Source organism: Pristiophorus japonicus, chromosome 18 (assembly GCF_044704955.1).
Source record: "Pristiophorus japonicus isolate sPriJap1 chromosome 18, sPriJap1.hap1, whole genome shotgun sequence".
Lineage (NCBI taxonomy): Eukaryota > Metazoa > Chordata > Chondrichthyes > Pristiophoridae > Pristiophorus > Pristiophorus japonicus.
Window position 1 is genome coordinate 32917177 of NC_091994.1, and position 26954 is coordinate 32944130.

Here is a 26954-nt window from a genome sequence, read left to right on the forward strand (position 1 = left end):
ATGGCGGCTGCTTTACCTCCAGAGTGGTTGGAAGAAGAGTTAACCTGCCCGATCTGCCTCCAAATTTACACTGATCCCGTGATACTCAACTGTAAGCACAGCTTCTGTCGAGCTTGTATTGAGGAGTCCTGGAAAGAGCCAGAATCTGGCACCTACTCCTGCCCAGAATGCAGAGCCATGTACAGGGAGAGGCCTGCTTTGAAAAGGAATTTCAAACTGGCAAACATAGCTCTGAAATACCAGGCGGTGAATGGGACACCAGTCGCTTTACCCTGTAACTACTGTACCAGGAAAAAACTGACAGCTATCAAAACCTGCCTGAAATGTGAAGCCTCTATGTGCTCTAAACACCTCAAACACCACAGGGAGAATGCTGTGTTTAAGAATCACCCACTCATAGATCCCACTGCAGACATGTCTACATGGAAGTGCTTAGAGCACAAGAAACTGCTGGAGATTTATTGCAAGGACGACAAAGTATGTATCTGCTGTCTCTGCCCTGTTGTGGGGAAACACAAGAACCACAACTGTGTCAGCATCAGTGAAGGAGAACAGGAGCTGCGGGTATGTGTGCTTCTGTTATAGCTGGCTTCTTTACTAACTATGCTGCAACTTCCTTCTGTGCACAATGTCAGAGTGCGCTCTTAACCTGTTGGGCTCACCATTTTACTAGTTGCACAGTTGCCAAATCAAACAAGCAAAAATGGTACATTGTGAAAATTTAGTAAATACAGGGTATAGCCAAACGCTGCTGTAGACAAATTTGCAACCCCCCACCCCTGGTGTATTCAGCAGGAATCTTATGCATGGAATTGCAATCTCCAGCCAACTTGTTGCAATATTACAATTTCACACGTAATGTGGATTGAGCGTATAATTACTGCCCATTTCTCTCTTTCTGTGGGAGGCAGTTCTGATATGGCAACAACAACAATTTGCATTTATAAGTGTAAAGTCCTGTCCCTGCAGTACAGACACACACGAGGCACATGCTGAAGTCAAGGTCACTCAGGACCTGCAACTTTATGTCACAGCTCTAGAATGCCACACTTGCCTGAGACCTATCTTTATATACCTGTGTGGAACAGGTATGCAGTGTCTCCTGCAAGTGCACCCCTGGTGATAAGGTATGGTTACAGGTCATAATTAGTTACAGTCATGTATAACATGGTAAGATACAGTTATGTACAGTAATGTGAGATACATGACATCACCCTCCCCCAAGGTCTTATTGTCTTTATAGATTCAGTCTCAGGTGGTCTACGCTCTCGCTTGGAGCGTCTCAGTTGTGGTTCAGTTGTTTGCCTTGGTGCCTGTTTTTCTTTTGGTGTGATTGTTGGTATCTCGCTTGGGCTGTCTGTTGAGATAGCCCTTTCCTCAGGTTGTTCCCTCTGTCTGTCCACCAGGTGTGGTGTGAGTTCCACATTGTAGTCTGCTTCTGGTTCTGCAGTGTTGTTGATGAATCTACTTTTTACTTGGTCTACATGCCTCCGACAGGTTTGGCCATTGTCCATTTGTACCACCAGTAGCCTGTTTCCTTCCTTGCCTGTTACTGTCCCTGCAAGCCATTTGGGACCCCTGCCATAGTTTAGCACAAACACTTTGTCCCCTATCTCATTCCACCTCCCCCTCGAATTTCGGTCATGGTACTCGGTTAGCTTATGGCGCTTTGCCTCAACGATTTCATGCATTTCTGGGAGGATTAACGAGGATTAACGAGAGCCTTGTCTTTAAGGTCTGTTTCATCAATATTTGCGCGGGGGGGGAACCCCAGTCAATGAATGCGACCGAGACTGCCAGCAGCAGTCACGACAGGCGGCCCTACAGCGTGGGACCTTGGATTTTAAGCATGCCTTGTTTAATGATTTGCACTGCTCGCTCCGCCTGGCCATTGGAGGCCGGCTTGAACGGTGCCGTCTTAACGTGATTTATGCCGTGGTCAACTATAAAATCTTGGAATTCTGCTGGTGAAGCACGGATCATTATCACTGACCAATATGTCAGGAATTCTGTGCGTTGCAAACATGGTTCCAAGGCTCTCCACAGTGGTGGAGGTGATGCTCGAGTTTAAGATGGTGCATTCGATCCACTTTGAAAATGCATCGACGACTACGAGGAACATTTTGCCCATGAATGGGCCCGCATAGTCTACGTGCACCCGCGACCACGGTTTGGTGGGCCAGGGGCTCGGGGGCCTCCCTAGGGGCATTACTGAGTTGGGCACAAATGGTGCACCGACGGACGCAGAGCTCCAAGTCCGCATCAATGGCAGGCCACCAGACGTGGGATCTGGCTATGGCCGACATGAGAACGATCCCCGGGTGCTCGCGGTGGAGCTCCCGGACAAATGCCTCTCTTCCTCGCAGAGGCATAACTACTCGGTTGCCCCACATCAGGCAGTCTGCCTGTAGTGACAGTTCATGCATGCGCCTATGGAAAGGTTTGATCTCCTCGGGGCAGGCATCGCCTCTGCCCAGTCACCGGTTAAAACACATCGTTTGACTAAGGATAACGCGGGGTCGCTGGTTGTCCAGGCTCTGATTTGGCAAGCCGTCATGGGCGAACCTGTGGACTCAAAGGCATTGATTGCCATGACTATCTCACAGTCCTGTTCGTCAGACCCTTCCATGGTCGCCAGGGATAGCCTGCTAAGTGCGTCGGCACAGTTGCCTGTGCCTGGTCTTTGTCTTATTGTGTAGTCGTAAGACGCCAGCATGAGTGTCCACCGTTGAATGTGCGCCGAGGTGTTGCCGTTTATTGCCTTGCTCTCGGATAGCAGGGACATGAGGGGCTTGTAGTCGGTTTCTAACGCGAACTTGGCCCTGAAAAGGTATTGGTGCATCTTTTTGACACCATTCACGCATGCGAGCGCCTCCTTCTCCACCATACCGTACCCGCGCTCCGCCCGCGAAAGTGACCTGGAGGCATAAGCTATGGGTTGTAATTTACCCGCACCATTGACATGCTGTAAAACGCACCAGACCCCGTACGCTGACGCATCACATGTAAGAACTAGCTTTTTACCTGGATCAAAAAAAGCCAAAACACTGTTGGAACATAGAAGGTTGCATGCCTTATTGAAGGCGCGTTCCTGGGCGTCCCCCCAGAACCAATCGCACCCTTTTCTGAGTAGCACGTGGAGAGGCTCCAGCAGCGTGCTTAAGTTCTGCATAAAGTTCCCAAAGTAATTGAGTAGCCCAAGAAAGGCGCGCAGTTCCGAGACATTCCGGGGCCTGGGTGCCAGACGAATTGCTTCGGTTTTGGATTCTGTTGGGCGGATTCCATCAGCGGCAATCCTTCTGCCCAAAAATTCAACTTCGGGCGCGAGAAACAGACACTTGGATTTCTTAACTCTTAGGCCTACCCGATCCAACCGCTTTAGCACTTCCTCCAAATTGCGGAGATGGGAGTTGGTGATCAGTATGTCGTCTTGAAACACAACCGTCCCCGGGATGGACTTGAGCAGACTCTCCATGTTGCGCTGGAATATAGCAGCTGCCGACCTGATGCCGAATGGGCATCGATTGTACATGAAAAGGCCTCGATGTGTGTTGATGGTGGTGAGTAGCTTAGACTCTTCGGTCAGTTCTTGCGTCATGTACGCAGATGTGAGGTCTAGTTTCGAGAAAAGTTTTCCTCCAGCCAATGTGGCAAATGGATCCTCCGCTCTGGGCAGCGGGTATTGGTCCTATAGGGAGACTCTGTTTAAGGTAGATTTGTAATCCCCACAGATTCGTACGGATCCATCAGGCTTCATGACTGGGACAATGGGACTTGCCCAGTCACTAAATTCCACGGGTGAGATAATGCCTTCCCGCAGAAGCCTGTCCAGTTCATGTTCAATCTTTTCCCTCATCACATAGGGCACAGCTCTAGCCTTGTCTAACATCCTGTGTGATGTAGATTTTAACTTTAGCCCCATTGAAAGTGCCCACACCTGGCTGAAAGAGATGTTCAAATCGACTTAGAACTGTGATGACATGGCGTGAACATCATCCCATTTCCAATTTAGTTTTGCCAGCCAGCTTCTCCCCAGGAGTGCTGGGAGATCTTCGTGGACAATCCACAGGGGAAGTCGGTTCACTGTCCCTTTCTGCCAAGGACTGGGATGATTTCCTTGGTATAAGTCCTTAGTTTGGTGTCGACCCTTGTGAGTTTTGGTCTGTTGCTTTTGTGCGGCCACAGCTGTTCAAATTGTTGAGCGCTCATAAGAGATTGACTCGCTCCCGTATCCAGTTCCATGTTGACCGGTATCCCGTTGAATAGGACCCTCATCATTATTGGAGGCGTCTTGTTGTAAGAACAGTGTCCATTGATCGTGTTGACTCGGTGTCCCGGGCACTGTCCCCACCGTCTTCTGGTCCGCTTTCCGACCCTTCCGATTCATATACCAGCCGAGCTGCTGTTTTTCTGCACATGCGGGCCAGATGCCCTGTATAGTTGCAGTTTCTGCAAACGGCATGCTGAAATCGACACCCCCTTGATGAGTGCCTTCCCCCACATCTCCAGCACAGACCACTTCCATTGTTTCCGAAGGATGAGATGCGTCTGGTTGATCTCTCTTGAGCTTCTCTCAGTTTGTAGTTGATTGCTCGCGTTGTGGGTTGATGAGGTGTGAACAGCCGTTCATGTGGCCCTTGATGGCTTCTGGCGCCACTGCCTGCTGTTGAGGACCTGCTCTCCTGCCTTTGTCTGTGTGTGGGGGTAGCGGCTTGTTTCACGCTGTGAGCCCCTTGTTCCGATGTTTAGTTAATTGTCGTACCCGCAGTGTAGATCAACCTCGTTTCTTCTTCTCCTGCCAAGAATGTCTGTGCAACCAGTCCTGCTGCATCTAGGGTCAAGTTTTTGGTCTCTATGAGCTTTCGGAATATGCCTGCGTGGCCTATTCCTTCAATAAAAAAGTCTCTCAGTACTTCTCTCCTTAGTTCATCGGAGAATTCACATAAACTAACCAGCCTCCGAAGTTCCGCCACAAAGTCGGTTATGCTGTGGCCCACACAGCGTCTGTAGTTGTAGAACCTGTGTCTGGCCATGTGTAGGCTGCTCGCTGGCTTCAGGTGGTCTCTTACCAGTGTGCTCAACTCTTCAAACGACTTGCTTGCTGGTTTCTCGGGTGCCAGCAGGTCCTTCATTAAGGCGTATGTTTTCGAGCCACAGCTGGTCAAGAGATGGGCTCTTCTCTTGTCTGCCTTATCGTCGCCCAACCAGTCTTTGGCTAGAGGCTAGAGCCTTTCTATAAAGTCCTCCCAATTATCTCCAGCATTGTATTTTTCATCTGAGCCGTTGGTCGCCATTCTGTGGATTCTGTGATCCCATAACTCGTCACCACTGTAAAGTCCTGTCCCCTCAGTACAGATTCACACGAGGCACATGCTGAAGTCAAGGTCACTCAGGACCTGCACCTTTATTAAACAGTTCTTGAATGCCACACTTGCCTGAGATCTGCCTTTATATACCTGTGTGGAACAGGTATGCAGTGTCTCCTGCAAGTGCACCCCTGGTGGTAAGGTATGCTTGTGGTTACAGGTCATATCTCGTTACAGTCATGTATAGCATGGTAAGATACAGTTATGTACAGTAATGTGAGATACATGACAATAAGAACATAAGAAATAGGAACCGGAGTAGGCCATGCGGCCCCTTGAGCCTGCTCCGCCATTCAATAAGATCGTGGCTGATCTGATCATGGACTCAGCTCCACTTCCCTGCCCACTCCCCATAACCCTTATCGTTTAAGAAACTGTCTATTTCTGTCTTAAATTTATTCAATATCCCAGCTTCCACAGCTCTCTGAGGCAAAGAATTCCTCATCTCTGTTTTAAATGGGCGACCCCTTATTCTAAGATAATGCCCTCTAGTTCTAGCCTCCCCCATCTTCTCTGCATCCACCTTGTCAAGCCTCATAATCTTATACGTTTTGATAAGATCATCTCTCATTCTTCTGAATTCCAATGAGTAGAGGCCCAATCTACTCAACCTTTTCTCATAAGTCAACACCCTCATCCCCGGAAACAAACTAGTGAACCTTCTCTGAACTGCCTCCAAACAAGTATATCCTTTTGTAAATATGGAAACCAAAACAGCACACAGTATTCCAGCTGTGGCCTCACCTATACCTTGTATAGCTGCTTTTATACTCCATCCCATTTGCAATAAAGGCCAAGATACCACTGGCCTTCCTGATCACTTGCTGTACCTGCAAACTATCCTTTTGTGTTTCATGCACAAGTACCCCCAGGTCTCGCTGTACTGCGGCACTTTGCAATCTTTCTCCATTTAAATAATTACTTCTTCTTTGATTTTTTTCTGCCAAAGTGCATGACCTCACACTTTCCAACATTATATATCATCTGTCAATTTTTTCCCCACTCACTTAGCCTGTCTATGTCCTTTTGCAGATTTTTTGTGTCCTCCTCACACATTGCTTTTCCTCCCATCTTAGTATCGTCAGCAAACTTGGCTACGTTACACTCAGTCCCTACTTCCAAGTTGTTAATATTGCTGATAAATAGTTGGGGACCCAGCACTGATCCCTGCGGCACTCTACTAGTTACTGGTTGCCAACCAGATAATGAACCATTTATCCCGACTCTCTGTTCTCTGTTAGTTAGCCAATCCTCTATCCATGCTAATATATTACTCCCAACCTCGTGAACTTTTATCTTGTGCAGTAACCTTTTATGTGGCACCTTGTCAAATGCCTTCTGGAAGTCCAAATACACCACATCCACTGGTTCCCCTTTATCCACCCTGTTTGTTACATCCTCGAAGAACTCTAGCAAACTTGTCAAACATGACTTCCCCTTCATAAATCCATGCTGACTCTGCCTGACCGAATTTTGCTTTTCCAAATGTCCTGCTACTGCTTCTTTAAGAATGGACTCCAACATTTTCCCAACCACAGATGTTAGGCTAACTGGTCTATAGTTTCCTGCTTTTTGTCTGCCTCCTTTGTTAAATAGGGGCGTTACATTTGCAGTTTTCCAACCTGCTGGGACCTCTCCAGAATCCAGGGAATTTGGATAAATTACAACCAATGCATCCACAATCCCTGCCGCTACTTCTCTTAAGACCCTAGGATGCATGCCATCAGATCTAGGGGATTTGTCCGCCTTTAGTCCCATTATCTTACTTGGTACACCTCCTTAGTGATTGTGATTGTGTTAAGTTCCTCCCCCCCATAGCCCGTTGACTATCCACTGTTGGAATATTGTTAGTGTCCTCTACCGTAAAGACTGATACAAAATATTTGTTCAGAGTTTCTGCCATCTCCATGTTCCCCATTACTAATTCCTTGATCTCGTCCTCTAAGGTACCAACATTTACTTTAGCCACTCTTTTTTTTCCCTTTTTATACACCTATAGAAACTCTTGCTATCTGTTTTTATATTTTGTGCAGCGTCTTTAATGGAGTAAAACATCCCAAGGCACATCACGGGAGTGTAATCAGACAAAAATTGACACTGAGCTAAAGGAAGAGACATTAGGACAGAAAGGAGGTTCTAAAACGAGAAGAGAGATGCAGAGAGGTTTAGGGAGGGAAATGCAGACCTTAGGGCCTTGGCAGTTGAAGGCATGCTTGTCAATGGTGGGGGACGGACGAGAGGCCAAAGTTGGATGAATGCAATCTCAACTGAAAATCTCAAACCTAGAATTTGCCCAGTATTGACAACTCTGGGTACAAGTAGGGTGAGTGTGTGAACAGGCCACCCCCCTCCAGCACAATACAGAGCTAGACGTTCCTTCTGTTTTCCACCTGTTTTCTGGATTCAGGGTAGACTGTGGGGGTGACCTAGCACAGATTTGCTGGCAGTAAAAAAAAAAAGTTACAATTTTCCTCCACCCCCTGATGTGGATGAGCTGCAGCATCTGCCACAATCCCATCCACTGCAGAGAAAGTGCATTTAAGTAAGGCATTGACTTACAGTGCATAATTTCCCTCACCTACCACCAGTAGCCCATCTCCAAAATACACCTTCTGTATAAAAGAGGATTGCTGGTTGTTAGACTGTGGTATCCAGCAAAAGATACTGGGAAAGGCCACATTGCTTTGAGCATTTCTTTGTCTACTCAAACCCTTCTTGTTCTGTGCCTGCTTTGTTGTTGCTTTTTGCACCTTTACCTACCTAATATTTTCAGTATTACTCCTGGGGCGTTATCTCTTCACTTACCTCTTTGCGAGCTATGTCCCACCTCGTCCCAAACTACACACATCCTATCGCTGATTCAACATCTTATTACGAAATAACTTGTGTCTCTAAGGAGAGATATACTTGCATTGGAGGCAATTCAGAGAAGGTTTACAAGGTTGATTCCTGAGATGAAGGGGTTGTCTTATGATGAAAGTTTGGGCCTGTACTCATTGGAGTTTAGAAGGATGAGAGGTGATATTGAAACATATAAGATTTTGGGGAGGCTTGACAGGATAGATGCAGAGAGGATGTTTCCCCTCGTAGGGGAATCTAGAACTAGGGGGCATAGTTTCAGAATAAGGGGTCGCCCATTTAAAACGGAGATGAGGAGGAATTTCTTCACTGAGAGTCGTGAATCTTTGGAATTCTCTACCCCAGAGAGCTGTGGAGGCTGGGTCATTGAATATATTTACGGTGGAGATACACAGATTTTTGAATGATAAGGGAGTCGAGGGTTATGGGGAGCGGGCGGGGAAGTGGAGCTGAGTCCATGATCAGATCAGCCATGATCTTATTGAATGGTGGAGCAGGCTTGTGGGGCTGCATGGCCTTCTCCAGTTCCTATTTCTTATGCCTTACTACTGCTTTTTCACACCATGCCTTTTCTTGCTGCCTACACTTGTACACCCTTCAAACCAAACCTCTTGCCTCCTTGGTGTTCTCTGAGTGGCAGGAGGTCCTGAGAAGTAGCTGGCTTGTGCTTTCCAATAGGATCCTTGGAAGCCTGAGGTGGCCCTCACCTGTGGCAGCAGTTGCAGCCTCCATGACAGAAGCTATGACTCTCTTCAGACCCTCTGTTGGGGAGGGAGCCTCTGCTGAAGATCGTGCTGGAGCTGTCATGCACTCCAGGGTTGACTGCACAACTGTGTGCACACACATCATGACAGGTGGGGAAGGAATTCGGGGCGGATTGCTGCCCCTCCATCCTCCTTTATTTTGCTCAGTCAAATTTCTGCCGGGTGTGAAGGAAGAAGCATCTTGCATCCGCCCCCTCTCATGCAGACGTCACACAAAGAGGCAGGAATGGTGGATTTACTTCATTTGCCAGAGTTACCAACAGTTCTGCCTCCCTTGCCCCCTAACATTGTATACGTTTGCGTATTTGTGTGCTTGGACCTGACCCTGGCAGAACTGGGTCCCGTTTTTCTTTTAAAGGCCGGTTTCCCCACAGCTCATCAAATCTGTTTGCCGGCAAATTTTAAATGAGATTTTTCAAAGGTCTTTGGCCCAACAAGCCTGTTTCTTCCCCTGGCCGAGTACAGTCTGTTCGATCACGGACTCTCTATCTCCCGATCAAAGGCGCTACACAGTTTCTTGCTGCCCAAAGGTAAAACTTCAAGATCTTTAACTGTACGTCCGACAGGAGACATCCATGATTTGTTTCCTTTCTTGAAATGGCACTTCCAACATTCCAGCAACCGCTGAGTCATCATATTCCACACATAACTCCCTTATCTGTAGCTGTATTTCTTAGGACGCACCAATCACATTACTAACCAGATATTTAAATAGGTCCTTTTTAAAGCTAGTGGCTCTGACATCAATTGCTCTGAAATATAAATTCCTCTGAAATATAAATTCCTCCGGGCTGGATTCCTAGGCGATGTCCACCTCTGGAAGTAGTGGAAGGGTGACCATCATTTTGTGGATTCTGGTGATCTTGACCAGGGTCTTAATGCTCACAGTCACCATCTTGGTGATGACAGCTGCCATGTTGTGATTGAGAATTCTTGTTATCACAATATGGGCCTGCTGCTTCTTCAAAATGTTAGCTCTTCAGTATTGCTAGGCCTATCATCAGTCTTAACTATACCTATATTTGGCTCCATCATTCTGTCTCCTCAATTTGTCTCTCTCTTCAGTTCTCTATCTCTCTCACTCCATCACTCTCCCTATCTGTAATATATGCGCCTGTGAGTATGCTCACAGGTTTGTAGAGCTGTTATGCCCAAAAAAAAACACAAAAAAAGAACAAAAAAACTCTCCCAAAATAACAAAAAAGGGCCTTGAGAAGTGTTTGGAGTGTCCCCCAGATCAGGGGGCACTTGATTTAATTTTGTTTTCTACAAAAGAGTTGTAGAGCTATTGCATTGTGAGTGGCTTAGCCAGTCACGTGATGTTCACAAGACTCAATAAAACCCCAGTCAGTTGAGCCTAGGTCATCCTCGATGAGGTGTGCAGTTGTGAGCCTAGTGAATGAACTGGTAATGTGTAGCTTGATTGTTAAACCTTTGTTAATAAACCAACTAGCTCTTAATAGCGATATGTTGCTATCAATTCTTAAGTAAACAACCCATAAAGCAAATACATTACACTATACTTGCTCTCTCTGCGTCGTCTGTCACCTATCTCTTTTCCTCTTCAGATTCTCTCCCACTCATTCTCTACCTCTGTCTCAATTGTCAGATTAAAGTAACTATTTTGATTTATTTTAAGGATCACTTGCAGCAGCAAATAGAGAAGGTCAGGACAAATACAACCGCTATCCAAGCTGGTCTTGACCATCTCCAGACTCAGAAGGAAAATGCCCAGGTGAGTTTGCATTATGAAAGATCTGATGACTTCCACCGTAATTATTAACAGTCTGTTTTATTTACCAAAACAGACCAGGCCTGTTTCTTTTACATTGACCTGTGTTTGGTGCGGACTCTTGGAGCTTATCAAGGTAAGGGTTGACAATTCTAGGATTGGAAAACTTTTACACCCAGTGTCAGTGTCGAGCACTTCATGTCAGGTACAGAACAGGTTTAATTCAGGGTAAAGCTCTTTCCGCACTGGCCTGTTAAGCATTCCAAAGTAAGTAAAGTAATACACAGTTCAAATGCAAAGTAAAACTGCCTCTGCACAGTCCCACCAAATATTGTTGAGTCAGATACAGCATTGGTTAGGTACAGAGTAAGACTCCTCCTACACTGACTGCATCATCATACACTTTCAGATCAAATATCGCATAGAGTTTAACTTATCAATGGGACCAAAATTCCTCTTTTCATGATAAAATGTAAGGTGTCTGATTTAAAATAGTGAAATCACAGGAAGGCACAAAATTGAAATGTGTGATTCCTGCAAGAAAAACTTAATTGGTGGTAAAACGCAATCAGTCCATTGCAACATACTTAATAATGAGCCACTTGTGTGGTAGAAATCTCCCAAATGTCAAATCAGGAGTGTGTATTTGTAGTGGAGAATGGTTCAAACTAAAGAAAATCCCATTTCAGTGATGCTGTATTGAAAGCTCTAGCGAACAGTTTAATAGAATGTCTTAACAGCACTTGCGTGGGTCTGAGAACGAGGCAGGCAGGGACGCTATCCCCCAGGTAGTGTGAACACTTTGCAGGACTAAATGGACCTGGCAGGAAGTGAAGGGAAACATTGCGCAACTTAAGGAAGAGCACAAAAGAAAGGCCTGAATATTTCTGTATGTGCAGATGATGGAAAGTTGGGAATATTTTTTTTCTATATACACTGCTGAAGAGGATGCATGACAAAGCTAGGCTTCAGAGGCCTTCTTAATGGAATTATACACAGCAAACCGGCTGACTCCTATGCTGTGCCCTGCAGGTGCTCCTTGTGACATTTGAAAGTAGTGGTGACCTTCACTGCCACTGGAGATGCAGTGCAGATGGTTGATTAGCCCCGCAGGCAGCCTTGGACCAGATGGTACGAGTAAGGCTGAGCCGTTCGATACCGCCACTCCTATCACGTCCAGATAGGTTTTGCGGTCGAACCCTCTCTGGCGTGGATTGTACGCCTCCTTCACCCTCTCTGCTCCCAGACTGCCCTCTCCTCCTTTTCCTCCTGCAGTAAGGCCAACCTGGTCGTGGCTGCAGTCCCCAATTTGTGGGACAGAAATATTCTCCAGGCATCTGTGATTGCCATGCTGATTCTTCCAAATCTTTGAGGACAAATTCTCACTTTTCAAAGAGCTGACAATGTAGTGCAAAGGGGCACCATTTCCCATGACACTTTAACAAACTTAAAACATTTCCCCACCCTTCTTTGCGAAGATTCATTTATCTATTTTTGGAGGGATTGATGCCCTCAGAAAAGCTCTAAGTGCAGATGAATCGTCCATTTGCACTTTCTGTACACGTTCTCCCATTTTTTACTCTCCACCTTTTGTTTTGCTAAACTTTGGACAAAAAAATAATGGCCCGGGCCTGCGGGTGCGTATGAGGTGCGTGTGTGCCTGTATGGGCCCTGCAAGTTCTGGGCTTTCGGGCTTGAAGCACATGTGCGAAAATCTTAAACTTGCGATCTGTCATTAATCTTCTTAACAGATCATCCGCATTCCCGGGAAAAGGGCCGCATTCCTGGGAAAGGGGCCGCATTCTGGGAAAAAGGCATCTGCGGCCGGCAAGTTAGGCGGTTTGCCCAACTACTGCCCAGCGAATGCCCGTGAAATTCATACACCTGGTAAAAGCAGGCACAAGGCTTGCTTTTTACCAGCGTAAGGGTTCAAATAAATATTTTTTAAAAAATTAAAAAATTATTTAAACATTAAAACACCTGTAAAATAAGTTACGGTTATTTTAGCCCCTATAAAACATTTAATTTTTAATGATATTTTTGTTTTAAATGTTTAATTAAATTGTATTTTAATTCATTTTAAATATGTATTTTAAAAAATGTATGTTATGTAAATGTGTTATTTTATGTGATTCCCATTCCATATGTACGGAACCCCCATAAGCATGAATGGGGATCCCCTTCTTTCATTGGTTGGGCCGGCTCACGCGATCCCAGGGATGCTTGCAAACCATCTGTGCTCCTGGGATAGGTGGCCTCAACGCATCCCGCATAGAGACCCAGGAGCGCGAGACTCCATGGATTTAGGACCATCGGGTAAGTTTGTATATTTTTTGCTGTTCAGAGGCATCCGCCCGCGGGAAGCCTCCAACCGCAATTTCAGGCCCAATAAATTTGGCTCCGTGGGTACTAAGTCCAGCAGGAAAAGACACTCTTACTGCGATGTCCGGTCCGTGCTATTTCCTGTCGCGCCCGTGTGGCCTGTCTGATCGAAATGCATGAGAGAATAAATGAGAGGGTAACATACTCTCTAAAGCACAAATCTACAGAGTGCCTGAGTAAAGATTCAGTCAGAAAAGCTACTTGCAGTTGACTGACCTGCAGTGTAATAACCAGAGCATTTCTACTTACAGAGACTGATCAGAGAAACCAAAATCCAAATTCAGGAGAAGTGCAATGCATTACGGAAATATTTTGAAAATGAAGAAAAAGAAGCATTTAAATATCTCGATAGAGTGCAGAACCATGTGACCGGAGAGATTAATGCACAGATTCTCGAACTGGAAATTAAAATGGAAGCCTTTGAGAAAAATTTGGCTGATTTCAGTGATCTTTTAACGAAAAATGAAAAGCTGACTTTTATACAGGCAAGTAATTTATGCTGTGGCCTCTTCTATGAATCACATTATTTAACTGCATGATACAGCAGAATTTTATGTCATAGCTTTTTTGTTTCCAAAGTTCAAGACCCATAGGAAAATGTTACACATTACAGAGGGATAGGAAGTGTATGTATGTGGCGGGGGGGGGCGGGTGGGGGCTCATTTGTTGGGGGCAGGTCTAGGAGTATGGGAGAAAATGTTGAAGTTTTGGAGTATTGAGGGCCATTGAGCCTAGGAGTAGTCATTAGTGGGGAGTTCTGGAGTTTAGGAGTGTTGGAGGCTGGTAGCGGTCGGGGGGGGTGGGGGTTGGTAGCAGGCCACGGCAGAGGAAGGTTGGCTGGAAGTGGGCTGTAAGGTCCCCTAGCACAGGGAGTTGCGTCTCAGGGATATGTAAGCAATTGAAGATGGATGATAGCGATTGGGAGCAGCAGACATAAAGATTGTCTCTGGGAGCATTGGGAAGGACTACTGCAAAGGGTCCTGTGGGTTGGAACCATTAGTGGTGGGGGGGTGCGTGGGTGGCGGCGTCACTGGTTGTAGGTGAAGCGGGTGTGGTCATGCAATGCAGAAATACGGAGGAGGTTGATATGAGAGTCAAGAATGAGTGGGGAGAGGGGTCTTGGCGTCCAGGAAGATTGAGAGTTGGCAAGGTGTAGTACTATTGTGGGGAGGTGCCCCGAGATGTGATCGTGTTGGGGGAGCTGAGATCTGATTCTCTTTTTACAAGGGGGGGGGTTGAAGGAGAATGAATTCTGTAAGCCATTATAAATTTCCCCTTCCCAGAAGTTTTACAAGTGTTTTTCCTGGTGCATTTTTTATCTAAGATTTAACATGGTACTTAAGGGGTTAAAAACAAAATCAAATCCAAGCCTAAATTTTCCAACTACTTACTAGCAATGAGGGACCTCACTTAGTGCCAGCACATACTGGAAAATCACGGGCATGCTGCCACGATTTTCTTTCATCATGTGTTGAGAGAAAGCGAGGCTCCTCACTGCCAGGGCATATGTGGAAAATTCCCTTCCCCATTCCAACTCAACTCAGTACAGTTTTTGCAACAGTTGGTTGGGTGTGTCTGAAGGAGGGGCCACCCCATTCAATTCAAATACAAACATCTTCAGGGACTGTTGAGATTTGTAGTTTAAAAACAAAATGAAGTCAGTTATTCAGATTTGCTGAGTTCCAGTCCCTATTTGAAGGTATTTATCAGCTTCTGCTCAGATCCAGGAGTCTGTGTTCTGTGAAGAAAGGCCAGACGACTTCTGTAGATGCTGAGAGAAGCAGAAGAACTGCTTTGTAAAAATATTACTTAAAATCATCGTTTAGCACAGCAGTTGTGAACTATTTTCTATTACACAAGTAGCTATAAGTTTAACTATAAGATATGTGTGTGACTGTTTCGATTCACGCGTTCACTCGCTGTTTAATAAATGTGTTTGTCAGTTAAAGCCTAACCTCCCCTTTGCTGAACTATGAAGAAACTTATAAAGCCGTCAAAACTTAAGAAAATAAAGGGGTAATTTGATTGAGATGTTTATAATAGTGAAAGGAATTGAGAGGGTAATTAGAAATGACTATTTCCTCTGGTAGGGAAATCCAAAATAAGGGCACTTAATATAATTTTAAAAATTAAACTGTCAATTAAAAATAATTCCAGAAAACAATTCTTCAAAGGATTGTGAAAAAAATCGAGTGCACTTCTCCAGAAGGCCACAGAGGCAGAATAAATTGAGGTATTTTAAAGGAGATAGATGCTCACTTGAGGATAAGAGTGTTAAGGGATACGGAAAATTGATGGGGAATTTGGATGAAAAAGATAAACCGCTCCCATAGCTAATAAAGTATAGTATCAGGCAGTACATCGTATCACGGATGACTTGCTTCCACATCAAAAAGGGATAAGTTCACAGATGTTTCAATGAGGGACCTGACATTTTAGGTCCCGAACTACATATTGAAGGGTGGAAGATGCCTGTGCGTGGATTCTTTTAACGTGGGGTGGCTGTTGCACACCAGCCACCACACGTGCTTGACAGAGCAAGGTCTTGATCAGGGCCCAGAAGAGGTGAGGGCCCAGGGGCAGCACGGGCCAGTCCACACTGCGATCTATGGATAGTAGGAGCATGTGTGCGCACTAGGTCCGTGCAGCAGAGCTTGGTCTCTTGGTTAACCCTTGCCACTGGATCAAGCTAACAAAATGGGGATGCTGGCTCAATGGGCGGGATGGCCTGCTGAGGGAGCTATATTCCTGAACTGAGTCCTGTCTTGAGGAACACAACCCCTGCTAATATTCCAGGCATGGCTCCTTGATTTCCAATCAGTGCGTTTCACACTGGCAGTAAGGATGTATTTTTAGGGGTCGGGAGTTTGTTTCCTGCTTGTAATCGTGGTCTGCTGTATTTGGTTCGTATAGTTAGTGACATTTCACAAACAGCAGGTGGCAGAAGGATAAAGGGAGACATTTCAAAGGTTCGTTGTGCTTGCTTTGTGATAAATAGATGCATAAGAGACCCTGATTATAAATTAATCAGACAGGATATATTCTCCAACAGTATTACTGACATTTAATGCACTTGATGGATGTCTATCTTATACGAATATTCATATTAATAATTTTTATCTCATTATTTCAGGGGTTTAACTCAATGGCAGTGAGGTAAGTGAAATTAACTGATATAATTCACTGAAATGGATTAAATCTATAGCAGGTATTGTGTAGACAACAGCATGCCCCTTTCAGTCCATTATTTAAATGTATTTTTATATATCTTTGCTGCCATAATATGTGCTACATCACATGTTACGGTTCTCCAAAATAAAGTGTCAGCTTGGCTCCATGGTCGCACTGATATAGGTGCTAAATAAATGCAAGTTGTTATTGCTGTTGAACCAGACAGTCGTGAGTTTTACCCCACTCCAGGAATCGTGGTTGACACGTCAGGGCAGTACTGAGGGAGTGCTGCATTGTTGAAGGAGCTGTCTTTCAGATGAGATGTTAAACGAAGTTACCTTTTCAGGTGGATACAGGAAAAAAAACATGGCACTGTTTAAAGAGGAGCCGGGAGTTCTTGCCATGTCCTGGCCAACGTTTATTCCTGAACCGACCCCATCAAAGTAGATTAAATTGTCATTTATCTGATTGCTAGTGATGGGACTTTGCTGTGCCCAAATTGTCTGCTATAGTAGTCCACATAACCACACGGACTGCATTTCAAAGTAATTTATTGGCTGCAAGATGCCATGGGACATCAGGAGAATACAAATGGCACTATATAAATGCAAGTTATTTCTTTATTTCTTTCATGAATAACTGAATGCAAATCTCCTCAAATTATATTCTCTGTTTATCAATCAGATTCTTTCTGCGGTTACTTTGAACAAACTTCATAGTGGTGAAATCTTCAAACTACTGAACGGCAAAGGAGATATGGGCACTTGTTCACTTGCTAGCCTGCAATTTTCATCACATTCATATTGATGCGAAAGATAATTGTGGGCTAGTGAGTGCAGAACAGAAAAGCTATGGCAGTAATCTGTAGCTGTTCAACATCTGAAAATATCTATAATTGATGAAGCAGTCACCCTGTCAAAATCAACTTCACTGCTTCCCTTTCTCTGCTGTGCCGATAAATAATTGTGCATATGTATAAATAGTCCATTAAATGAGAAATTGAATGCATGTATAAATAATCTATTAAATAACATGTATTTATATAATGCCTTTAACATGGTAAAACATCCCAAGGTGCTTCACAGGAGCGATATCAAATAAAATTTGACACCAAGTCACATAAGGAGATATTTGTGCAGATGACCAAAAGCATGGTCGGAGGTGGGTTTTAAGGAGCATCTTGAATGAGAAAAGAGAGGCGGAGAGGTTTTAAAACAAGGATGAGAATTGTAAAATCAAGGCGTTGCTTAACCGGGAGCCAATGTAGGTCAGCGAGCACAGGGGTGATCAGTGAATGTGACTTGGTGCAAGTTAGGACACAGGCAGCAGAGTTTTTAGATGACCTGAAGTTTATGGAGGGTAGAATGTGGGAGGCAGGCCAGGAGAGCAATGGAATAGTGAAGTCTCGAGGTAAACCAAGGCATGGATGGGTGTTTCAGCAGCAGATGAGCTGAGGCAGGTGTGTAGTTGGACGATGTTACGGAGGTGTAAATAGGAGTCTTAATGTTGGCGCGGATATAGGGTCAGAAGCTCATCTCGGGGTCTAATATGACACCGAGGTTGTGAACTGAGAAACTGAGTATGTATAAATAGTCCATTAAATGAGAAACTGAGCATTTGTATAAACAGTCCATTAACTGGGTAGTTGAGTTTATGTATATTCAATCCATTGTCCAGGGACCTGACTGTATGTATGATCACTCCATTACCTAAGTACATCTAAATTCACCGCAATAAACAGTACCACCAAACGGGAAATGGGCGGCAGATCTGCACGTTTTCTGCCTGGGGAAAACAGTTAAAATTGACCCTTGAGTGTTCAGGATCACGCCATTAACCAAGAAGTGAATATATGTACAATCACATGATTAAATGGTACCAGAGTGTGTACCTGATTATATGTTTAATCAGCCCGTTATAAATTTCAGACCTGCCTTCGATATTCTCTCCGTTTCAGCATGTCACTCTTGTAAATGGTCCCTGCATCTTGTGTCCAGGAGTGCACGCACACTGCTTAATATCTAATCATACGTTGGCATAACCTGAGGGTGCAACAATAATATCCCATGTGATTTGAACAGGCTATTGTCTATTTTGCACATGTTCTCACTTGTGCTTCTCCAGTCTTGCAATTTACGGTCCCCCAGGAGGTTGGAACTTGATTTCTGATCCCTTGCCCTGTCTAGGGTTGGGCAGAAGAGCTGTCGATCAGTTTTGGGACTACACCTCTGATTGCAGATCCCTAGAAACTATCTTGTAGGCAAACATAGCAGCCAGTTTGTGCACAGCAAAGTCTGACAAAAAGTAGTTAGGTAAATGACCAGATAATCTGTTTTCTGGTGGGCTTGGTTGGTGGGGGCGGGGGGAGTATTAGCCTGGACATCTGAAGAACTCCCCTGCTAGTCTTTCAATAGGACCAAAGGATCTTTGCTGAAAATAACTTCGAAGGGTGATAGGACTCAAAGACTGGAGCTAGTCATCCAGTGAAGACCTCGGCAAGTGGCAAGCGAGGGAGGGGCAGCAGCGCTAGTCCTGGCAGGGACGAGAGGAGGGGCAGTGAGGTAGTAGTAGAAACATAGAAACATAGAAAATAGGTGCAGGAGCAGGCCATTCAGCCCTTCTAGCCTGCACCGCCATTCAATGAGTTCATGGCTGAACATGAAACTTCAGTACCCCCTTCCTGCTTTCTCGCCATAACCCTTGATCCCCCGAGTAGTAAGGACTTCATCTAACTCCCTTTTGAATATATTTAGTGAATTGGCCTCAACTACTTTCTGTGGTAGAGAATTCCACAGGTTCACCACTCTCTGGGTGAAGAAGTTTCTCCTCATCTCGGTCCTAAATGGCTTACCCCTTATCCTCAGACTGTGACCCCTGGTTCTGGACTTCCCCAACATTGGGAACATTCTTTCTGCATCTAACCTGTCTAAACCCGTCAGAATTTTAAACGTTTCTATGAGGTCCCCTCTCATTCTTCTGAACTCCAGTGAATACAAGCCCAGTTGATCCAATCTTTCTTGATAGGTCAGTCCCGCCATCCCGGGAATCAGTCTGGTGAACCTTCGCTGCACTCCCTCAATAGCAAGAATGTCCTTCCTCAAGTTAGGAGACCAAAACTGTACACAATACTCCAGGTGTGGCCTCACCAAGACCCTGTACAACTGTAGCAACACCTCCCTGCCCCTGTATTCAAATCCCCTCGCTATGAAGGCCAACATGCCATTTGCTTTCTTAACCGCCTGCTGTACCTGCATGCCAACCTTCAATGACTGATGTACCATGACACCCAGGTCTCGTTGCACCTTCCCTTTTCCTAATCTGTCACCATTCAGATAATAGTCTGTCTCTCTGTTTTTACCACCAAAGTGGATAACCTCACATTTATCCACATTATACTTCATCTGCCATGCATTTGCCCACTCACCTAACCTATCCAAGTCACTCTGCAGCCTAATAGCATCCTCCTCGCAGCTCACACTGCCACCCAACTTAGTATCATCCGCAAATTTGGAGATACTGCATTTAATCCCCTCGTCTAAATCATTAATGTACAATGTAAACAGCTGGGGCCCCACTGCAACAAGGCCCAGTGGAAGCTCTTCACCCAATTTATTTTCCTTTTCCTCCACTATCCCTCCCAATTTTGGGCAGGACAGTGGAGGAAAATTCCCTCGAATGAATCAGCTGACTTTAACTGTCACAGTTTGAAGTAATGTGTGAGTTGCAGCATTCCAGAAACTGGTCCATCTCTTGTTATACTTCAGGTTTTAGCTGCAGGTTGGCCTTTCCGCCTTTGTGGACTCTTTCACTTTTTAAATGCAAAAGTTGATTATATCTGCTTCCCAAAATCCTTTCCCGAAAACAATGATCAAAAATCCCAACACATGATAACACCATTAGCCAGGTATGAGTGTAATCACCATAAACGAATATCTGAGTGTGCAAAACCACCCCATTAACCAGGTCCCGAATTATACTGTGTCTAATTTTTTATTGGAGTTTTGCTTACCAGTTTCCTTGTGGTTAGTGTTAAAGACCTCTCCAGCAGTACATGAACTCTCCCTCCCTATGAGCTGGTGTATGACTTGAATTGCACAATGTAGAGTGCCAATGGCTCAAGCAAAAAAAACATTTCTTGGTGATTGTAACACATCTCAGTCCCTGTGTTCTCACAACTGATTTCGTTTTCACATTTTATTACTATTTTATTTTCAAAATACTTTTTTTTTAAATGAAGAAAGAAAAAAAGAATTGAGATGATGAGACAAAACTGTTCCCTTTAACATAACCCCAAAACTGAAATACTGAAGTTAAGCCTGTCAGCAGCAGGACAGGCTGGCCTTGCCTAAACCTGCACGACTGCTCCATCGATTACTTGTAATAGGCTCATTTCCCACAAAACACCTTCACCATTTACCCTGCATTGATCTGCTTCACTTATTTATATAGCACACTGACTGTATTTTATAATATAGCCTATGTATTTTTTAGAATAAAAGAAGCAGCTGAAACACTAGCACCACAGCCACCTCCTCCTGATGTCAATAAAATAACCGAGGATAAGATAAACTGGGTGCAGAAACAGTATGAAATGGTTTCCCAGCTCGAGAGGGATCGAGACATAATGGCGACTGTGTGTAAGTACAACACTGCTCACCCTGTGTTACTATGTCACTTACCAAACTGCATCGAGGCTTTTCAATAAAAGTGTGCATCCAATTAAAACACTGCTATAGCTGGTGCATCCGGCTTAAATAGTCCACTGCACCAAAAAAATCAGGGTCATAAATCTGTGGCACTTCCATTGCAGTCCTGCTGTACGATTGGCAGAAAGGCATCAAATGAAGCTGGGATCTGGATACACTGGATCTTGGCCTTTCCCTGGAGCTTCCACTGGGCCTTGTTGCAGTGGAGCCCCAAACAAGGTCTCTGGCATAGGAAGGGGCTTGGCCAAAACAGGGACTGCCAGGCTGGGAGTTTCCGTAGCTGTAGCCTGGGATACGTTGGGCTGATCTGATGAGTGGAAGCATGCATCCAACCACTGCAATGATAGATGTGGGTCCAGGCCTGGGATCTAGCTTAGGCCACAGTCGTGATTCCGGGATAGTATGTTGCTTCCCTGGTGCCAGGGTCAAGGATGTCACGGAATTGCTGCAGGGCATTCTCGGGGGGAAGAGGGTGAACGACCAGAGGTCATGGTCCATTTCAGGACCAATGACATAGGTAGAAAGAGGGATGAGGTCCTGCAGGCAGAGTTTAGGGAGCTAGGCGAGAAATTAAAAAGCAGGACCTCAAAGGTAGTAATCTCCGGATTACTCCCAGCGCTATGAGCTAGTGAGTACTGAAATAGGAGGATAGAGCTGATGAACGCCTGGCTAGAGAGATGGTGCAGGCAGCAAGGCTTTAGTTTTCCTGAGGCATTGGGACCGCTTCTGGGGAGGTGGTACCTGTACAAGCTGGACGGGTTGCACCTCAACAGAGCCGGGACCAATATCCTCATGGGGCGGGGGGGGTGGGGGCTTGCTAGTGCTGTTAGGGAGGGTTTAAACTAGCTTGGCAGGGGGATAGGAACCTGAAAATAGATTCAGTAGGGAGGGGAGTAAAGCTGGAATTCGAAAACAAAAATAAAGAAAGTGAGTTTGAAGGAGAGAGGAAACAAGCAGGAAAAAAGGGTAAAAAAAAAATTTAAAGGCTCTTTGTCTAAATGCACGGAGCATCCGTAACAAAATAGATGAGTTGACGGCACAAATAGATACAAATGGGTATGATCTGATAGCCATTACAGAGACGTGGTTGCAAGGTGACCAGGTCTGGGAACTAAATATTCAGGGGTACTTGACAATCTGGAAGGACAGACAGAAAGGAAAAGGAGGTGGGGTAGCTCTATTGATAAAGGATGAAATCACTGTAATAGTGCGAAACGCTATTGGCTCAAATGATCAGGATGTCGAAACAGTTTGGGTGGAGTTAAGGAATAATGAGGGAAAAAGTCAGTGGTGGGCATAGTCCATAGGCCCCCTAACAGTAGCAACTCTGTTGGTCGGAGTATAAACCAGGAAATAGTGGGGGCTTATAAAAAGGGAACAGCAATAATCTTTTAACCTCCATATTGATTGGACAAATCAAATTGGTTAGGGTAGGCTTGAGGAAGGGTTCATAGAGTGCATAAAGGACATGTTCCTTGAGCAGTATGTAACCAACCAGGGGGCAGGCTATCTTGGATCTGGTCCTGTGTCATGAGACAGGATTAATAAACCATCTCCTAGTAAAGGATCCCCTCGGAATGAGTGATCATAGCATGGTTGAATTTCAAATTCAGATGGAGGATGAGAAAGTTGGATCTCAAACCAGCATACTAAGCTTAAATAAAGGAGACTATGAAGGTATGTGGGCAGAGTTGGCTAAAGTGGACTAGGAAAATAGATTAACATGTAGGACGGTTGATGAACAGTGGCGTACATTTAAGGAGATATTTCACAACTCAAGAAAAATATATTCCAGTGAGGAGGAAAGGGTGTAAAAGATTGCCATCCGTGGCTAACTCAAGAAATAAAGGACGGTATCCAATTAAAAACAAGGGCATACAAAGTGGCTAAAACTAGTGGGAGGACAGAAGATTGGGAAGCTTTTAAAAGCCAGCAAAGAATGACTAAAAAAATGATTAAGAAAGAGAAGATAGACTATGAAAGTAAACTAGCACGAAATATAAAAACAGATAGCAAGAGTTTCTATAGGTATATAAAAAGGAAAAGCGTGGCTAAAGTAAATGTTGGTCCCTTAGAGGACGAGACCGTGGAATTAGTAATGGGGAACATGGAGATGGCAGAAACTCTGAACAAATATTTTGTATCAGTCTTTATGGTAGAGGACACTAACAATATCCCAACAGTGGGTAGTCAAGGGGCTATGGGGGGAGGAACTTAACACAATCACAATCACTATGGAGGTGGTACTCAGTAAGATAATGGGACTAAAGGCGGATAAATCCCCTGGACCTGATGGCTTGCATCCTAGGGTCTTAAGAGAAGTAGCGGCAGGGATAGTGGATGCATTGGTTGTAATTTACCCAAATTCCCTGGATTCTGGGGAGGTCCCAGCAGATTGGAAAACTGCAAATGTGACACCCCTATTTAAAAAAAGGAGGTAGACAAAAAGTAGGAAACTATGGACCAGTTAGCCTAACATCTGTGGTTGGGAAAATGTTGGAGGCCATTATTAAAGAAGCAGTTGCAGGATATTTGGAAAAACATAATTCAGTCAGGCAGAGTCAGCGTGGATTTATGAAGGGGAAGTCATGTTTGACAAATTTGCTGGAGTTCTTTGAGGATGTAACGAACAGGGTGGATAAAGGGGAACCAGTGGATGTGGTGTATTTGGATTTCCAGAAGGCATTTGACAAGGTGCCACATAAAAGGTTACTGCACAAGATAAAAGTTCACGGGGTTGGGGGTAATATATTGGCATGGATAGAGGATTGGCTAACAAACCGAAAACAGAGAGTCGGGATAAATGGTTCATTCTCGGGTTGGCAATCAGTAACTAGTGGGGTGCCACAGGGATCAGTGCTGGGACCCCAACTATTTACAATCTATACTAATGACTTGGAAGAAAGGACCAAGTGGAATGTCGCCAAGTTTGCTGACGATACAAAGATGGGAGAAAAAGCAATGTGTGAGGAGGACACAAAAAATCTGCAAAAGGACATAGACAGGCTATGTGAGTGGGCAAAAATCTGGCAGATGGCATATAATGTGGGAAAGTGTGAGGTTATGCAAAGAGCAAGTTATTATTTAAATGGAGAAAAATTGCAAAGTGCTGCAGTACAGCGGGATCTGGGGGTACTTATGCATGAAACAGAAAAGGTTAGTATGCAGGTACACCAAATGATCAGGAAGGCCAATAGAATCTTGGCCTTTCTTGCAAAGGGGATGGAGTATAAAAGCAGGTATGTCTTGCTACACTTATACAGGATATTGGTGAGGCCACAGCTGGAATACTGTAAAGAGTTTTGGTTTCCATATTTACGAAAGGATATACTTGCTTTGGAGGCAGTTCAGAGAAGGTTCACTCGGTTGATTCCAGAGATGAGTTATGAGTAGGTTGGGCCTCTACTCATTGGAATTCAGAAGAATGAGGTGATCTTATCGAAACGTATAAGATTATGAGGGGGTTTGACACGGTGGATGCTGAGAGGATGTTTCCACAGATAAGGGAGACTAGAACTAGAGGGCATAATCTTAGAATAAGGACCGCCCATTTAAAACTGAGATGAGGAGGAATTTATTTTCTCAGAGTAAATCTGTGGAATTCGCTGCCTTAGAGAGCTGTGGAAGCTGGGATATTGAATAAATTTAAGACAGAGATAGACAGTTTCTTAACCCAGAAGAGAATAAGGGGTTATGGGGAACGGGCAGGGAAGTGGACCTGAGTCCATGATCGGATCCGCCATGATAATATTAAATGGCGGAGCAGGCTCGAGGGTCCGTATGGCCTACTCCTGTTTCTTATGTTCTTATGTGCAAAAGTTTTACAGTTATTTTTCATCCCCTTACTAAGGGGGGGCTGATGAGGACAACCTTATCCTCTTTCTAGAGGAGGAGCTCAACCGCCCCTATGTGTCCCTCCCCCCCACCCACAGAGTTGGTATGTTCTGCTCCAGTTTGTGGCCTTTTGGTGCAGGTGGTCATCTGAGATATGCCACTAGCTATGTGGGCAGTATTTAATTTAAGTGATCTCCCCCTGACCTTGCCAACTTTGTCACATTCCAGCACTTGTACCCAGGATATCCACCCCACTGGTGTTCTGGCCCTTCCTGTAGAAAGAAGTCATGCAGTTAAAAGTGTATCTAGTCCATCAGTTATATCCAGTGTAAACCAAAACTCATCATCATAGGCAGTCCCTTGAAACGAGGATGACTTGCTTCCACACCAAAAAAAAAGGATGAGTTCACAGGTGTTTCGAATGAAGAACCCGAACTACATTCCGTTGCATACCAGCCACCACACGGGCTTGACAGAGCTAGGTCTTGGCCCAGTGGCAAGGATTACCCAAGGCAACTGGAGACCTGCTCTACTGCATGGACCTAATGCGCACACATATTGCAGTGTGGGCTGGCCCGTGCTGCCCCTGGGCTCCTGGCTCAGAACTCATACCTCCCCTGGGCCCCAATCTCTCATAGCTCCTTCGCTCCAATCTCGCCGCTCCTGCTGTATCTGCCTGCGCTCCAATCGCCGACCTGGACCTTGCTGACATCACTCTTCGCTGCACCTTGAAGTGGTACGCCTCCACGCTGTCCAGGGGCCGCACGCCGCTCCTTTTTATGGCCCTGACCTGCCGCTGATGGTTTCTCCAGGTCGGGGCCTCCACATAAACCAAACTATATCCTCAAGCACAGCCATATGCTGCTTCCAGTAAATTATACATCAACGTGGGTATGACGATTATATAAGCCAAGATTTAGCTGAGCTGACAGGCTGAAGTTACAGTAAGTATGCTCGAGACAGCTGTTAAAAGCAAAGTAAGAAGTAAGTAGCAGTGATGTGTTCACAGATGAGAACAGTTACTCACAGATTTTACTTTGTTCCCAGATGGACAGACACCGACTCTAGATGTGAATACTGCTCATCGAAGTCTCATTCTGTCAGACGATAAGAGGATAGCGTCTGGATCCCAGTACAGACAGCCCTATCCCGCCAATCGGAAGAGATTTGACTGCTGGGGGCAGGTGCTCTGCTCGGAGGGAGTCGATAGTGGTCGCTCTTATTGGGAGGTGGATATCGCAGGAGCTCGCGGCAAATGGGCGATTGGGGTCTGTTATGGGAGTATAAAGCGAAAGGGCTGGGATAAAGAATGTTTGCTGGGAGAGAACAGTAAGTCATGGAGTGTGTGCTCAGGGAAGAACAATAATTTGTGGAGTTACTTATCAGGGTCACATTCAATTTTAGCCCAGCACAGTGATACTGTTACAGATCTAACTGTTCGAACAACCTCTAAAGTGGGAGTATTTGTGGATTTTGATGCTGGAATAATCTCATTTTATAGCGTATCAGACAGCAAGCTCAGCCTGATATGCACATTCCAGCAGCAAACATTCTCTGAGACTCTCTACCCAGCTCTGAGAGTTGGTGACTGGAACACAGCTCTATCCCTGTGCTCTCTCAACTGATTTATTTTTCTAATTTTATTCTCAGAAGACTTTTTTCTTAAAAAAAACCCCACCAAATTGGGCTGATTAACCGAAGTTGTTCCCTTTCACATTATAACCCCAAAATCCTGTTGCTTTTGAGGTTATGCCCAGCAGCAGTAGGGTGGGCTGGCCTGGCTAATACCTGGAGGGGCTAGTCCACCGACTACCTGTAATGTTGCCTGGGAACCGAGGGCTGGGAGCTTAGCCCAGCAATCAGCAAAACTCTGAGAAAGGTTAGTAAAGAAGTGAAGGAAATAATTAAAAATGTTGGTGTCTGCATCAACTTAATCAGGGTGCAAAATCCAGCGAAATATCTCGACCTCCAAAAAGCAGCACACGATGGGGTACAGTTAGTCTTGGGCAGTTGCGCAGAACAAGTGCTACAGTTGTACAGGGCCTTGGTGAGGCCACACCTGGAGTATTGTGTACAGTTTTGGTCTCCTAACTTGAGGAAAGACATTCTTGCTATTGAGGGAGTGCAGCGAAGGTTCACC

At 45.1% G+C, this 26954-nt stretch overlaps 1 protein-coding gene across 1 annotated transcript; it reads left to right on the forward strand.

The window, feature by feature from the left end:
- On the forward strand, nucleotides 1–26475 carry LOC139228636 (E3 ubiquitin/ISG15 ligase TRIM25-like). The gene is made up of 6 exons (XM_070859849.1): nucleotides 1–564; nucleotides 10629–10724; nucleotides 13355–13588; nucleotides 16237–16259; nucleotides 20766–20911; nucleotides 25862–26475. Exons 1-6 carry the CDS (start codon nucleotides 1–3, stop codon nucleotides 26437–26439), a joined length of 1641 nt encoding a protein of 546 aa, XP_070715950.1. The 3' UTR covers nucleotides 26440–26475.
- The last annotated feature ends 479 nt before the right edge of the window (nucleotides 26476–26954 follow it).

Excerpts from the sequence above, each read along its gene's own strand:
- LOC139228636 (XM_070859849.1), top strand. The coding sequence starts at position 1 with ATGGCGGCTGCTTTACCTCCAGAGTGGTTGGAAGAAGAGTTAACCTGC. Across the intron at positions 13,589-16,236 it reads AAAAGCTGACTTTTATACAG|GGGTTTAACTCAATGGCAGT; the intron begins GCAAGTAATTTA and ends TCATTATTTCAG. Across the intron at positions 16,260-20,765 it reads TTTAACTCAATGGCAGTGAG|AATAAAAGAAGCAGCTGAAA; the intron begins GTAAGTGAAATT and ends TGTATTTTTTAG.